The 18,387-nt window shown below is 23.9% G+C and overlaps 1 protein-coding gene across 14 annotated transcripts in view; it reads left to right on the forward strand.

Annotated features, from left to right (window-relative positions):
- Positions 1–17,363, forward strand: part of LOC119683899 (synapse-associated protein of 47 kDa) — a 104,414-nt gene extending 87,051 nt beyond the window's left edge. For 11 of the 14 annotated variants that reach the window (XM_038097777.1, XM_038097778.1, XM_038097779.1 and 8 more), the window contains 3 exons: positions 2,240–2,554; positions 16,606–16,825; positions 17,270–17,362. In XM_038097777.1, the coding sequence (XP_037953705.1) occupies positions 2,240–2,554; positions 16,606–16,825; positions 17,270–17,312 (578 nt within the window). In that variant the 3' untranslated portion in view covers positions 17,313–17,362. Of the gene's footprint in view, positions 1–2,239; positions 2,555–16,605; positions 16,958–17,269 lie in introns of those variants that run through there. The other 3 variants (XM_038097781.1, XM_038097785.1, XM_038097786.1) reach the window with 2 other exon arrangements.
- Positions 17,364–18,387: the final 1,024 nt, after the last annotated feature.

Consider the following 18,387-nt stretch of genomic DNA (forward strand, 5'->3'; position numbering starts at 1 on the left):
TCAAGATAATTTTGTTTATCTTCATGATAAGTTTGTTTATCTTTATGATAAACAATGTCAATGTAGTTTTTAAAATCGTTTGTAGAGGCCCAACGGCGCTTGAGCATGATTCTTTGCATTGGATATTCTCGTGTTGTATTCATATTCATTAGCCGTAATGATTTGCTTTCACTGAAGTTGACTTAATCCATTCAAATATCGAATATCTTTCCGTAGTCTGTTATTTTTTAATGATTCCAAACTGTCATGTAGTAGACAGCTTGAGCGATGTTTAGTACCTCCGCTGTTTCGTGACAGCTTTCGTTTCACGAATTACAAGGAGTTAGCCGGTGCATTTTTCATATCGAAATTTTCGGAACGAAATAAAGTAAACAACTACTGGATCCGTTGTTTAATCATAATTAGCAAGCGTTCGAAGGTATAAAAAAAGAAAATTTTGGCCATCCCAACACTATTATACAATTTTTCAAAAATTTAGCTTTTTTTAAGAACTGAAAGCGAATTCAGATGACTATTTTGTTTACCAGGTACCTTTTCTTCTCACCAATTCCCATTGGTATAGTTAAATTTTTATTTTTGTTTCAGCGTTAATGTTTTTTTTTTCCAGTGTTTAGAGAATATTTCATTCGAAAAACTAAAAACGTGTCGAGGTATTTTCAGTTCATATTGGTCTTAAAAAGTATATTAAGTCTGACTAAGATCATGTTGTCTCTTTAATGTTGTCTTTGTCTGGAAGATACATTTCTACATTTAGTCTTATTCTTTATGGTGATGAAGTTTTGATCTAGGCAAGCACACAAATACTTATTCGACAGATATCCCTATTTTGTATTAAAAAACTTAAAAGAGAAGTTAAATTTTTATTCATCCGAAGAACTAATTGTTTTCTAATCAATTGATTGCGTTATTATTAAATAATAGGCTTAAAAGCACCCCGACCTATAAGATTTATTGTGCGTCTATTTATAAATCTGGTAATTGCTGTGGGCGTAATTTTACCTATTTGATTTGGCACCAAGATCCCGTTTCCAAGGTAATCAAGTCTATGTCTTGCCACCGCTGGACAGTTGCATAGAATATGTTCTGATGTTTCCTTCTCCTCATGACAAAGTCGACAGGAATCACTTTCTACCTGTCCTAAACTCTTTATGTGGTAATTGCTACTACAGTGTCCTGTTATAAGTTCAGTGTAGAGTTTAATATCGTTTCTGCTAAGGTTAATGATAGCATCAACTTTGATGTGTTTAGGATGAATGAATTTTCTTCACTGCCGCATGCCTGTTTGGGCTCTCTATGTTATTAGTGAAGCTATTTGTTACCCTGCTGAAATCCTCTGGACCTATGGAAGGAGTACATGCTAGGAAGTCTGCTATTTCATTGCCCTTCTGCCCGTCGTGCCCCGGTACCCACATAAGATGCTAGAGTATTGAGAAGTTGAAAGCATTCCCAGACAAACTTTGAATGAAGATTTTGGAATAAAGAGTTTGCTAAAGATTTTAGATCTGCTTCGCTGTCCGAAAGAATGCATATTTTGGTGCCGCAGGTGCCCCTGCATAAGCACTCTCTCGCATATACCTCTAAGGCATGGACCTCTGCCTAAAAAATGGAAGCGGTTTTTCCAATTGCTGTTATTATTATCACATAATAAATAGTATTGTCACAATTTTTAATTACACTAACAGCTCAGATGTCCTGTAATTTTTTTTTTTCAATATACTATATATAAAACGCTACGTTTTGTGGTTGCTGTGTAAAAACGTACAACAAATTAACGCAACTGAAAAAGTGAGCTGAACGTTACGTTTTAGAATTGTGCTCTGCACGGCGTATATATATTATATAAATGTTGAAAGTGCCCACACATAACTAATATATAATCTGAAAATTTGTTGTAATTTTTTTTGTTATAAAGCAGTGTAAACAATTTTGCTAGCTTATAAGAAAATAATTTAATTTAAATATTTTTTAACTATTTTACAGCACAATTTTTTATTTTTAATATATTATTATATATTATTTATTTTCGTTTTTTTTTTTCATATGCTTTTTTATTTCGTTTTGGTTCAAATTCGATTGATATTATACCAAATAAAAATAATAAACTTAAATTTAAAAAAACACTTAAAAAATTACACATGAAAACACTGGAAACTAAAATAAAAAAAATATAATCGAAATCCATCTATAAACAATAAATAAATAAAAAAATATTGCCTTAATAATAAAATACGTAAAAAAGTCAAAACGAAACAAACAACTCTAGAGACAGATGCGACGATAACAAGAGATACGGAAAAGAGTACAGCAAATCCTGTAAAGGATACTTCTGATAAAACTGTTGATACTACAGCTGCAACCACAAAATTAAATGCCCAAACAAAAAAGTCAAATTCCAAACAAAAATCCACCCAAGATGAAAGAAAAAAACTTTCTGAATCAGAATTTGTTTCGGATTCCTTCCAAACCACAACCGAAACTGATTTGGAGGAAATAAAAGATGGAATGCGTAAACTTGGCATTGACACGATGACCCAACAGATTTTAAATAATGACGGTAAGATTAAATATTTTATGTTATTTTAAGTTTTTATTTCTTTGTTTAAATTATTTAAACTTTAATTTTTTATCTTAAGTTACCTTTATTTATTTTACGAGTATTTTATAATTTAATGCTTTTTATGTATTTTTAATTTTATTATTAATTTAAATTATAAGTTATCATTAACATGAAAGATTCATATTCACTTTTAATTTAATTTAACATTTACATTAAAAATAAAAATAATCCAGTAGTTTCTATGGAAACAAAAACTTTTACAATATTTTTAAGAGATCCCAACTTTAATTGAATTTAATACATAAAAATACTTTTTTAAGATTTCAAACTTAAAAGAGTTTTCTCAAAAATATTACTAACTAATATTCAAACAAATATTAAAAAAAATTTTAAGGTATTCATTTATTTATTTATCTTATAGAATTAATAATTACAAAATCTTAAAGCTAGAATAGATTTATGATACAATTCAGTGATCGTTTTATAAATTTCCATTTTATACACTTTGATCTCATTAAAAAATTAATGTTGGAATATAAAAAGAGAGATTTTTAAACTGTATTCAAAATTTTATGAATTTTTTACAATAAGCGTTTTCTTTTGTATGCATATCACAAAAGAACAACCGCTTATTTTAAAAATAACATATGAAATAACAACACTGCTGACTTATTTAGACTTTTTGAAACCACTTAACTAATAAGCAGCTTAAATCGCGTGGTTGCCAAGACTAAAAAATCGTCTATTGTGAACGGTTTTTGGAAGTACGTACAAAATTTTCAGTTAACTGTCAACTAATATTTGAGAAATAATACTCTATTCTTTTTAATTCTTTTTAATTAAAAAATTATACTCAATTATTGAAAAAGCCTGAAAATAAAAATTTTATTTACAATCATGTAAAAAATAAAATATTCTTATGCATTATTGCAAAGAATTTTTATTCATTTTCAAAACTAACTTTAAATTTTATTACATGTTTTGCATATATAAACCTAGCTGGTTTATATATGGTTTATATATATATATATACACTCTGGTTCTTCCAGAGTGTAATCAAAAGTAGTGCTTATTCTATGTTGTTCTTTTGTGACTTATAACAGAAAAGGTCTAATATAATTTTAAAAAAAGGGAGATCTTTTTCAAGACTTCGTAAAGATTGTAATTATGAAAATACAATCCTAACACAAAGTTAAAAGAATTTTAAATAGATTTCAAAAAAAAAAAGTATAAAAAGTAATTATTTATTTAAATATTAGAAAAGTAATATTTAATAAAATTAAAAAAACGATTTATGTTTGGTTTTGAACTCCCATTCTTTCACCCATGATATGCAGTTTATTATACAATTCTATTCCCAAATCTATAAATAAATAATACTTGCAATCCCTTTCAGTGCTATGTGAAATATTAAAGGTATTCAAGATCTCGAGAAAAGAGATGGATATCTAAATAACACGTAAAAGCGCAAAATGGCTACAACAAAACACATGTCTTTGTTATTCGATTAACGAGCTTTTTGCTCAAGATCGTGAACATCTCTATTATTTTAATAAATATGATGTTATACAAAAGTGTATTTAAGTTTTTTCTAAATGTTCCTAAATACTTCTGTGTATACAACTTAAAGATATATGGTATAGATATATAGGTATATGACTTATACACTTTAAAAGAATTGACTGTGTAAATATAGCAATTAATTCCAATGTTATTTTAATAAATAAAAACTAAATACTAGCACATTCATTATCGTAATAGCTATATATTATATATAAAACTTACTTCAACAGAAGTTTAAATTTCAATTCTGATATTATCAATATCTTTGGGTAGAATTTGACACTACTAAAAGACTATATATTTTCAATAGTAAGTTAGCACATAAGAATTTCCACAGACAATATACGCTTATACCACTCATAATTAGTACAAGATTAGGATCCCATACGCTAATTTGACATTAAAATAAATAATAATTAAAAATTTTAAAATTATTTTTTTTGGAAAAAAAATATAGTGAAATATTAAGTTGAATACCAAACCAAACTGTTGAAAACCAAACTGTCCAATTTGAAAAGTTCATTGATTAAGTTCATTGGCTTTACATGTCACACACTGACCACCAGTTCAAATTTGACAGGTTTTAATTCGCAATACTTGAGGTCTAAAAATATGTAATTAAACCAATAAATGTTTCCCAATAGATAATAGATCTGGCAGTAAAAAAAATTGACAGTTCAAATTTGACAGGTTTTAATTCGCAATACTTGAGGTCTAAAAATATGTAATTAAACCAATAAATGTTTCCCAATAGATAATAGATCTGGCAGTAAAAAAAGTCGAATATAAAAATATTTTCAAGTCGGTGTAAAAATTCATTTGATTAAATAATAATTAATAATAAAAATAAATAATGAAAAGTGGCTAAATAAGGTATTTTATTTCTAAGCACTTAACTAAATATTAGACTATTAAGACTAATTTTAATTAAATTATTTTTGATACATTAATATATTTTAGCAACTCTAAAATAAAAGTAAAAGTTTTTGTTTTCGAATTATTATAGTTCCTATTAAATTTTCGCAGAATTTTTATCTCAATCTCAATGTGTCATTCTATATGATCACGTTGCATACTCATATCTCATTAATTAACAAAACCATTTCGTCTCAAAATTAATACTATTTGGTACTAAAAATAATTATAAATAATAATTTGTAAAATATATATACTAAAACTTATTAAATTAAACTAATTACTTAAATATTTTAAACTATTTTTGGCATGATTAATTTTTTATTATATGAAAATTATTATTTATTTTATTATTAATTTTTTAATTTGTGTGAATTCACAAGGTGTAGAATGTAATTATTTTGGTTGTGATAATTTGATAATTAAGTTAAAGTTAAATTAATAAGTTCACGGTATTAAATTATATAACATGAAGTTAAAAAAACAGCTTGGAAATTCAGTAAATTCTTTAGATGTCCAGCAGGCATCATAAAAAAGAATGCAATAAGCAGGATGTACATATATAGTATATATTATATACTTTTTGTATCGGTCTTTGAACCTTATATTTTGTTGTGTAGAATAAAAGAAGAAATTTCTACTAGAGTGCTTTTACAAATCAAAACCTAGTAAAGTATGAAACCAAAACTATGAAACTCAGCAGATAAATCATAGGTCAGAGCGAATGACATCGGTACAATATATTAAGTCCTTTGGTAATCTGAACCATAGAGACTACCGAAGTATCTATCAGCGTATTATTTTGATAATATTAAATGTTTTTTTGTTTTCGCAAATTTGAACGTTTTTCGGTATTTACGACATTTAACTTATCCAGTTCTGTTACATAGTAATACTCCAATTATTGTACGACCCTTTCCAAAGTTTTTAATCAGTACCATCTCTCTTGCGCTGTAGCTGTAAAGCTGTAGCTATCATCTCCCAGATGATACTACAAGCGTTGTCTTCTTTTTATTGAGAGCTCTTCAACCTTTTTCAATTATTTTTTCATCTTTGCAGTGTAGTGGTGGATACACATTTTGCATATAGCTCCCAAATTGCAAAAAAATTACAGTATGTTTTTTTATTAAAACGTAATAATGGAGCTTTGAAAATGTTTAAGTGTTTACATCCACACCCACAGGATTAGGAAGCTTTCTGGTCTTTATTCGATGAACATCCAATACGATTTGTGTCACTGTTTTAATCATTTGTTCATTGCGACACTTTTTGGCTGTTCAAAATCGCCTTTACTAACCAAGCTAGTAAAATCTAAAATCACTCAGACGTTGTTTCACTAATAGAATGATGCAGAGTTTTAGTAAACTTAATCCAATTTTGATTTTATTTGTAAAAATTACTTTAAACTTACAAACACTTGAAGTCAAATAATGACAAAAAATAATAGTAAGGCATTTGATAATTATCAATATTGCATTTTGAAGCATTATTTCTTTCCAATATTGAAAAGATACAACATCATACGTAGCACCTAGCACAAATTGGATTTAATCAACTGACTGAGTTTCATATTTATATTTAGAAGCGTTCTTTATCCTTCAATGATGACAAATCTTAAAAGCAGAAGCATTATTTTATTTTCCAGTTATATTTGAGCATACCTTTTTAAAATTAATTTATATTCTTGTTATATAAATTTAGGATTTCTTATATTTATAATATATTTACATTTTAATATATTATTACGTTTTAATTTTATATATTTCTTGAAATCTACTTTTTCTGCAAAATTAATTCAATTAAATTTTTTTTCTTCTAATTTTAGTTTTTTATATTTTTTTGTATATGAATTTATATGTTTTCAAATTTTTTTCTTCATTAATTACACTTGTTTTTAATATAAAATAACAGTCAAAGACCGTTCGACTTTTGAACCTTGTACAAAACTGTAAATTTTGTATATTTTTCTCTTTTTTCTTTTTCTCTATCTTTTTCTTTCAAAATAAAAGCAACAGCAATGGCATTTAATTTCTAAAAACTTATTAATTATAATTTACAATAGAAATTTCAAATCTAATAAATATATAAACTTCCAACAATCCGCTACAATAATAAAAAATAATAAAACTAATATTAAAAAATTCAAACAAATTATATATAACAAATATTTTTTAATAGAAAAAAAATATAAAAAATCTATATAATAAAATACGCTAAAAATACATACATAATATAAAATTTTGTAATTGTCACACAATGTAGTCATAAAATTTAAACTCACAATACTATAAATTATAAAAATAATAGAAAAATAAAAAAAAAAAAATAATAGAAAAATAACAAAAAAATAAAATAATAGAGAAATAAAATAAACAAATATAAATAATAAAAAATAAAGAAAACGAAATTATTACACGTAGATACACAAAAATAATAATAATATAAAATAAAAAAAAATAATAGTTTTTAAAAAATAAAAAATACAATAATACCATATATTAAACAAGAACTCATTTTAATTACAAAAAAGGTAGTTTTTTATAGAATATCTGAAATAAATTACACGACAAAATTATATTAATCAAAATAATTTTTATTTTTTAATTTTTATTTTATTTTTACAAAAATTTGAATTTGTTAAAGTATGTATAGACTTTAAAAATCTCTAACCTGTCATTGGTCTAGATGCTACTTCTTAATGAGAATCAAATAGTGGAAGTTATTCTACTACTATAATAATTTTTAAATGGCAAGAATAGTTTCAGTTAATAAATATTATAAATTATTTTAATGGTAAAGAAAAGTAAACAAAGTTTCTCAGATGTGATAAAACCATCAACAATTAATTTTTTTTAAATTTTCAATATACAACTTACAGAATCAACTATTTCCTAGATAATTATATAGTTTATATAGAAACAAAAAATTTGTTTCTAAGCTATTATAGATAAACGCTGTATGATATATAAAACGTACCAAAAACAAATTACACTGACTTAGGTATACTCTATTCACACAGCACAAATAATTGTATTAGTTATGCTACAATAGTAAAACAATTATTCAATACAATCATTGTAATAAATTAATAATTGTAACAAAATAAATATTTTGATTGTAATTTTGTTTATTCGGCTTACTTCGTTAAAAACCTGTTCACACAGCAAATCTCATTTTATAACGAACCAAGACGTGTCAAACTACAATTACTTGTGCTGTGTAAGAATGCTATTATGAAAAACATATTCAAATATTACTAGTTACTTATGCTAGGTCTAATGAATTAAATAATTTGCTTATCTTCAAGCATTCAATGCTAAAGGAATAAATTAATAAATACGGGTAAATTGACATATGCAATGTAGAATACAAAAAATACTGTGAGTGTAAACTTGTTAGCCTTAGAAACAAATACTGGGAGTAGGTACTTTTTTGTCTACCTTTGAAATATCGGAAATTTTTTATTGAAAGCGAATATTTTAGCCCAGATAAAAGCTAGATAGCTACAAGAAGTATGATTGAAAGTCTTAATTACTGTTAAACACAGATATAGCAATTATTTGTTCGTTTATATTATAAGAGCAGATTGCTTGATCTTCTTAAGCAGCCGATAGAGCAACCTTATTTTGACACAATAAGATACTATTAAAAAATGGAAGTTGAAAAAATAGCACTAGTTGCTCTATAATTTATTAACTTCGACTTTATTTTGCAATAATTTTATAATATATGGAATAAACAGAGTAGCAGCGCTCAACAGAGCGGAGCACCGCGAATATAGTTGATCTTTTGTGCTACAATGTGGAATACTAGTATATCATTACATATTTTAGAAATGAGTGATTTATTTCTTTACTAGAAAAGTTAAAAAAAGTAAAATCAACAAGAAAAGTAGTAACTTATGATTAGAAACATATCCCATAACAAATATAATTATAATATGTATTTGAGATAGAATATTCATGTCTAAGAGAAGCTCTACTGTTTCTTTTTGTTTTGCTTTATATATCGTTTGTATTTACGCAAATAAAACCATAAAAAAACAAAGATATAATATATACATCTTTAAATAGCTTTCATCTATAAGAAAGGAATCGAATCATATATTAAATCATAAATTGCTTCTTATACACTGATTGTTGCGCTAATATGTATAATATCGTTGGTATTGTTCCATTTAAAAACTGCAAGAGTACTAATTTTGTCTATTCTTAAACCAAGGAAAAAAGAAAAGATAGCATAGATATATTTCTGAACTAACTTTTAAAACAGTATCTATCAAGAATTATCATCTTGAACACTACTAAAAGACACACTACTTATACACAATTAAATACAAAAAATACTATTGAGCACTGCTATGCTATCAATTGTCATAAGCTTTGTTAACTTGACGAAGAACTTTTCTTTAACGCATCTGTGAATCATTTTATTATATGTAAATGATTTCAAAAGATGAAAGTAAAACAAAAAATGTTATCTACTTCAAATTAATTCCTAACAGGGAGACCGGCTTCGTTCTATCAAATTTTTTATAGAGAATTTAGACTATAACTACAATTCAATAAAATAGTACATTGTTTATAAAACCCTAATTATTTTATGTTATAAATAGAGTTTAATTCACCAATCACAGCACCATTTGGATTTTATGCCTTCTGTCAGGCACCTTAGAGTTATGACTACGGAAGAGACACATATGCAGTTGTCATGCAGATAAATATAACTTATATATGTATGTATACATATATGCACATTACAAGAACGGATGATGCCCATTGACCGGTTGGCACTCACGGGGAGGGTTCACAATGAGGATTTTGCCGACTTGTCAGTGAGAAAACTTGCTTATTGACTATTTGTGGGTTCAGTTCAATACCTTAAGTAGAAAGTCTATATAGTGGGTTAATAAATGAATGGTCTAGATATCAGATGTTAAAAATCAGTTACACACTTATATCATTAAACAGGAAATTTGAGAAGATATGAAAAAATCTATATGAAATTATGAGTATTCAGAACAATATTGTGTCTATATTCTTTTATATGAATACTATGTTTCTGTTTAAAAAATAAAAAATAAATTAAACGTTTGTCCAATTTTTATGGGGATTTTTCGTTTCTCAAATAAAATACATATTTTAACAAAAAAATATTACAAATCAATTTTGTTAATTTTAATGTTTTTGCCTAACTATATAAAAACTGAATATTTAGAGTACTTATCAGATTATTTTTTCTTAAGCTACTAGAAAAGTTAATAGCTAATAAACAAAATGGAAAATAAAAAAATTATTTATGTGAAAATTTTCCTCATTTTCCAAATGAAATAATATTTATTTTTTTATTTTCTTGTAGTAATGAAACCTTTCTCAACTTTTCCTAAATCCTTGAAAAAAATAATACTTGGCAGTTGCTAAATTAAATCAAAATTATATAAAAAAATATAAATTTACGAATTTTTTATTTTCATTTTTAATTCATCTTGCAGAAGATTGAATGGATACACGCTAAATTGTTAAATAAATAAAAAAAAAATACAAAAAAAAAACAAAAATTATAAAAAATATTTACTCAACAAAAAATTACAAAAAAAAATTATATATATATAAAATAAATTACAATACAAAAAATCCAAAAACAAAATTTTGTGTGGTAAGTTTTTAATTGTTGGTTCTACAAAATTATTAAATTATTATTAATATTTTACAAACAGAAAAGTTATTTATGTATTTAATTAAAAAATACATTTATATAAAAATATATTTATATTTTTGTAATTATTTTTAAAGTTTTTACTTTGAATTATTAGAGCGTTAAATTAAATGTTTGTTATTTATATATTGTTTCAGTGTGTTTGTGTGTTTAATTATATAAATACATATATCAACTATATTACAATATGAAAATTTGGCGTAAATTTTGTTGCATTTTTGTTGTAGATTTTTTTATATGTGTTTTTTAATGAACATTTAAATGTTAAAATTCATATTAAAATATCATTAAAACCATCCCATTAAAAAATTGAAATTGAATTTTATATATTTTCATATATATTTATATCTAATTTCGTATATGTGTTTGTCTTAGTTTAACGCTGAATACATATTTATTGAATTTTTTTTTTAAATTAAACAATATATTCCAATTTTAATACCATTATAAATAATTAATTAAATTGAATACACTGCAATTAATAAGTGTTAAGTACTGAAAATTAAAGCCCCAATATATCAAATTATAACATTAAAATAATTTATATAAAAAAGTGCTAGAATTCATCAACCCAAAATCTAGTAGAACTACTCAGTTTGTTTTTTTGTAAAATTAAAATTTTTACTGCCTTTCTCTGTAGATCACATAGACTTTTCAGCATTTATATCTTTTCATATTCAGATCAAAAGTCTTCCAAAGATAACAAAAAAAAAAATAAAACAAAATTGGCGTTTGTAATAGCTCTTAGTTGCCCATTACATACGTGAGTTGTCCTAGGGTGCGTTAAATAGTCTCCTCCAGCCAAGACTTCGAACCGAAATTTTTTCATTAAAGTTTACGGTTTGGTTCAATTCACAATTCTGAGTGAATACTTTTTATGTATTTCTATTACTAATAATTTTTTTTGTAATTATTATTGTAATGATTAAAAGAAACTTTTAATTTTTTTTAGAAGGATTATATAAATAAAAACTATATTTAAACTTTTAGCTTATAGGAAACCATGCTAGAAGATTACATCTCCCTTTCAATCATAACTGCCGCAAATGTTCGATTAAGCAATAAAATCTGTGCACTTGACAAATTTGTCAAGTTCTTTAATAAAATTTTTGATTTTTATAAAGCAGAAAGTACCTAATGCTTCTCACCACACTATGGTGTAAAGAGTTTTGTATATAAAACTGTTCGTAACTGTTCGTAAAAAAGAGCATATATTTTAAATTGTCGAAAGCATTTTTCATGCAATTTTATAAAGTGCACAGAATAGGTCCGTAAATCTAAATTGAATCCAGTTTTATCAATTCAAAAGGCCATTAGATTCATGTCACATATGTTATCTGTATGTTTGCTATAAAACTGGTTAGTTTGTTTCAGACTACAGCAAATAATTAATTTTGAATTTCACACTACCATTGGCTTGCAAAATACATTCGGTGAATTATGAAGTTATAATAATAGCATGGTTGACACATGAACACTTCAAAAGATAAACAATGTATGGTCCACGAACCATAACATAGTAAATGACCATGACCGTAAACCATTTCGAAATACGGTGTTCAGAGGAGCAGTTTTTATAGTTTTTTCTTTGACCTGATTTCAAGAATCGATAGCTTAAATACGGTTTAAAATAATGTAAGAAAAAAAATTGGGTTTTTTTTTTAAATTTTTTAACAAATAATGGATTATAACTTATTTTTAGATAAGGAAAATGGATAAGAGTTACCTGATCATTTGAATTTTTTCTATATTATTCTAAATTCAAAGAATTAGTTCATAATTTGTAGAATTTATTCGATAAAAATTTGAGTTTACGGTTTTGGCAAAATCAATCCCCCCATCCGCGCTTCAACACATTTATAAGCACTTATAATATCGAAGTATAATGAATAACCAAAATGTTCGAAAATCACATGCGACTTTTCAAAGCACTTACAATCAATCAAATGCTTTTTTACTATTCACAAAATTTTAGAATATTAAATAAAATGAAAAAATAAATATAAATTATTTTTGGTTATATATCAATACCAACTCACCACACAAAATACGATTATATTATATTTTCCATTACATTTCTTCCAAGTTTCCTATTATCCAATAAAAATGTAAATCTGAAATTATGTAATTAAAATAATTTAATTAATATTTCTTTATTTATTGTTAAAAATTTATATTTTTAAATCACTGCATATCAATTTTTATGTAAATAAAATGTAACAAATATTATATAAAAAATACATTTTTTTATATTTTTTTTCTAACGTAAATTAATTGCTTGCCATGATTGCACGAATTTTATTAATTTAATTTTTTTTTTTTGTGTGGAAGCGAATAATTATATATATTTCATAAATATTTTTTTATGAATATTTAACAAATTATATGCATAAATACATACATATTGCTTATATTCATATTTTTGTATTAATATGATAATAATAATAATTTTTTAATTATTTTTAATAACATGTATTGTTTATATACAACTCATTTACATATAAAGAATTATTTTACATATAAAGAATTATTTTATTTAAAAACCAATATATATGTATATATATAATAGATATATAATATATATATAATAGATATAAAAGATGTTTATTTACAAAAGGATATGAATGCAGGGGACTATCAATTGGTTGAAGAAGCGAAATATATCGTACAAGTTGGACATTTATTTCAAATATGTAACGCGGTTATTTCCAAATTGCCGAAGAATAGTTTAGCCGAAAAAAACTTCAACAAAAAACCTATATTATTTCGCAAATGGATCATGCAAATAGCTAAAGTCGGTTGTTAACCCTTTAATTTATTGTCCTATTATTTTGTGTTTGAAGGGATCCGGAAATTATAGTAAATTAAAGATCATTCTTCCTTAGCTAGAAGAAGACTAAAAATCTTCGGATCCCTTTTCTTACCGATCTGACTGAGCTGTCATCCTGTAATATTAGGGACTTAGCCAAGTTTATAGAACTGTCAGGTTGATTTTCCTTTACCTAATGGTGGAGTCGTTATCTTCGTTCGGCGTTATATGTATACTGATCTAAATCTATGTTCATACCAACGTCACTCCTGTGGTACCACAATGGGCCATTATTTGAGCTCAAATGGGCTTTTTGGGATACAAGGCTGCCACTCCAACCTACCTACCTAAAGATCATTTTTTTTAAAAGTTTAGTGTATAAACTTGAGTACACTTTTTTCTTCTATCGTTCTTTTATCTCTCTAAACCGTTCTATTTACTGCTTTTGGACAAAAACGTACAGATTTTCTAGATGTGTAAGTAATATGAAATAAATATGTGCTTTTTTTAAACCATTATGATATACAGATAATTTTTTAGCAAAAAATTCTTTAATTTACTTGTAAGATAATTGGACATTGATATACAAAAAAATTTTTTAAGATATATAAGGTTTTCCACAAAACTGATCGCATAAAGCATCAAATTAAAAAATTAAATTTGTAATTAAGAAATTTTTTTAGTACGACTTATTGATACTTTATACATACATCTCAGAATGTTTTAAAAATAGAACTCCTTCAAATCGATATCTTTCGCTTTTTGGTGGACCAATGAAATTTTTGGAGAAATCTAATATATTTAGCAAAATAAACATGTATATATATATATTATATATATATATATATATATAATATATATTTATATATATATTTAAATATTTTATATATATTATAATAAACAATATTTTAGAAATAGTATTATGTAATTATTATATGCATTATGTACATATATATAGATATATATATTTGTATTATATTTAATTTATAAGATGTATATAATATATAAATACCATATGTTGAAGTATTTTGAATTCTTCTAATTACCATTATATTGTACATTTATTATTTTATGCCGTATGTTAATATAATAAAATATATTAGTATGTATCCCAGTATCATAATATATCTGTATATATTATATATTTATATACATAAATAATATATATTTTTATACGTAAAATATATTCATGTATATAATATATATATATTATATATATATATTCTACATTTGTATTTACATAAAATATTCTTATATACACAATGTAATATATATTGTATAATATAATATAGTATATATATATAATGTAGTATAATTTATCTTAGGTCCAATTGGTATTCGATTTCGTATATGTACTTAAACTATATTTCTCCAAAAGGAAAAATGAAAATTATTAATAAATTTTTATAACTTTTCTTAAGATTATGTTTCAGTAACAATACGTATACCAAAAAGAATAAGTGTCTGTCAAGGACTCTGCTTAGGTGCTACTCAAGAAAATTAATTTAATTTGGCAGGTAAATTAATCATTTTGGAAACTAACTCAAAAGGTTAAGGGTTTAACAGAAGCATGTTAAAAAAATACTTTTCGGAAACCTATCAAAATTTTTTTTGCATTCTTGTAAAGTATAAAAATTAATCAAAACATTTTTTGAAATTTAAGAGTATTATTTACTTATTTAGTTAGAACTCAAGAGAAAATATTAGTGATTAATGTATTAAACTTATAAATACAATATCTATAACATTAGTGGTCTAACCTACATTCACAAAATATATATGTACCATCTTTTTATTTATCGGATATGAAATTAAGACTTTTATACAGCAGTTGACAAACAATGTACAAATTAGTATATTAGTTTTTATAAATAAATGTTTCCTTTATAAATAAATATTTGAGCACTTAACTGTCAGTACAGATGAAAAGATATAAATAAATCCTTCTACATAATCGAAGGAGAATGAGTTTGACAGAAAATAAAAATTAAACTTGACATAAAATTTAAGTTTAAGATGTACATATAGTGCTATATAATAAATCAAGTAAAAAAGAAAAATGAATTATATTGATTTTTTGTTTCAATTCTATAAATACATATATAATATTCACTTTCAACATTATCAATCCTAATCTTATAACAATCCAATTTTGTGATGTTACACAATCCGTAAACAACCGGTAGGGCCAATCTAAATTTTTTCTATTTCCGAAACTAAAGCTTTCACTTTAAGGAATTTATAATGTTCGAAAAATGAGATAAGAAAAAATAGACATTGGTATATTCATTAGATCCTACTTTGAGATGAGAGTCTGATTGATTGTTTTTTATTTGTGTTGTATTAAATAATTCGGGTACTTTTAATGTAGAATGCAATATACTGTATAGCAAAGAAATATTTACAAAAAAAGAGTTTCTTATTTTCAATAGTGGTATCTACTTATCACAACAAGTCTGTTTTATGTTTAACTATAGCATATGTCGTTTAAGACTGACTGTCACTGATATATAACTATCAACTATTTCTATTCTATTATTATAATTATTATAAAATATTTCAATGTTTTTAAATATAATTGTAATGAATATTTTAAATATTTAAATATATATGCCTTATTCTTTATATAATATATATATATATTCTGTATATAAAAAATTTATTTATATGTATGCAATAATTTTTTTATATTTTCTAATCTCATAGCATATATTTACTGCTTATATCTTTAATTAAGATAATGCTTTTCTTTTATATATTTTAGCTTTTTACTGATCATTTTAATTTAGAATTATTTTAACTTAAATAAAAATAATAGTATTATTAAAATAGTAGTATTTGCTAAATTTTATTTAAATTTTATTAAAACTGAGTTAATTATTGTATATAAATTTCTAGAATAATAATTATATTATTAACTCAAATGATTTTTAATAATAATCTTATAGTGTTTTATTATATGTGTTTTCGAATTTGAATGAATTGAAAATTTTTTTAATATATAGAAACATTGGTTTTCTTTTATTTTTTTCTTCCGCACATACAGAGGAACAATGGGAAAAAGATTTAGAGGCTGAATTAAAGGATTACGAAGTGGTTAGTGAAAGTGGTGGTGATGGAGGCGGCGGCATTGGTACATTAACAAGTATCAATATTGGTGCGGATACTGACGACGAATTACCGACAATATCAAATCTGCGCACACGTTCAACAAACAACGACTGGGAAGAAATGGCCGATCTCATTGAAGATACCGATGATTTAAAGTAATTAAGAGTTTATATCGTAGTTTCTTCTAAGTTTGGCTATTAAGTTATAATAACAATTTTCTACTTTGTTTCTTATAATTCATTTAAATATATATATACAATATAATATATATACATATATATCTAAATACTTTTGTGTGCTTTTTTGCAATATTGTTTAAATATAGTTTTATGTAACTTTATATTAACTTTATGTCCATTTTAATTCGTAATATTTTTTATCTTCTTTTTCTTGCTTTCTCTTCACTACCGGTAAATTCTATTTTTTACTTTATTCAATATTATTTTCTTAAACTAAACTCTTGCAAAATTATTTAATTTTTAATAAATATTGCTCTAAAATTAAATATAAAATTCTTAATATATAAATAAAAATTGTTGTATTTTGAAATTAAATAATTAATTTTTTATATGATTCTTCACATATAATTTTTGATTTAGAACTTTAAAAAGCTTAAAACGTGTTATGCTGGGTTATCAATGAGATCAGGGGTTTTTTACAATTTTTTAGTTCACATATTTTTATAATAAAATATTAAGTTAATTTGTAATTCATCAAAAATTAAATTAATTTTTAATTAATTTAGTAATTAAATAATTACTAAATCATTTATTGAAAAATATTGTATTCTAATTATGAAAAAATCTAAAATCAAGTTCTTACTTATATATACCATTCCATAAAAAATACATTAAAGTATGTTTTAAGCTAATATATGTTAAATTATATTATAATTGTTTTTTCTTATTTGTACAAACAGAATAATTGGTCAAAAAAAAAATTTTTTTTTGTACATACAACACATATAGCTATTTGCGAAAAATATATAAAAGGATTTTTATTCTAAATACTTTAAAAAAATATTTTTTTTTAATGACTGTTATGAGAAACTACTTTTATGTGTTTTTATGGATAAAAAAAATAAATTTATTGAAACAATTAATATTGAATATTGACCACAATATACAAATAAGGACTTTTTTATTAACATTATCATCTGTTGGAAGATTTAAACGAAAAAAATTTTGTTCAAAGAATAAACATATGGTAAAATAATTATTTATAAACTTTTACAAGTTTAAATAAATATTTGGCATTCTGCGTAAAATGCATAAATTTTTTTGTTTAAATCATAATAATTCATAAAAATTAAAATTATTTAATATATTATTTTATGTAAATTTTTTTAGTGAAAGTAATTATTTAATTTCAATATTACAACAAAAAATAAATCTAATCATTTTTTCTTATAAATACAAAAAAAAATTTTTTTGAACTATAACTAAAACCGATTGTTCAACACACAAAATATGTTACAAATTATTTGAAATAAAAAATAAAATTAATTAAAATTAATTTAAATTGGATAAAATTAAATCATAAATAAACATATTTAAATTTGATAAAATTAGTGTGAGAAAAATAAACGATAAAAAAAGCTTCAAAGGGAAAAACAACAATTTTTGTTATTTTATATTAAAAACATATATTTATAATTATACAATTATTATGATTATTATTATTATTATAATTATTACTATTACTATAATTAAAAATT

The sequence above is a fragment of the Teleopsis dalmanni genome, chromosome 2, assembly GCF_002237135.1.
Source record: "Teleopsis dalmanni isolate 2A chromosome 2, ASM223713v2, whole genome shotgun sequence".
Classification (NCBI taxonomy): domain Eukaryota; kingdom Metazoa; phylum Arthropoda; class Insecta; order Diptera; family Diopsidae; genus Teleopsis; species Teleopsis dalmanni.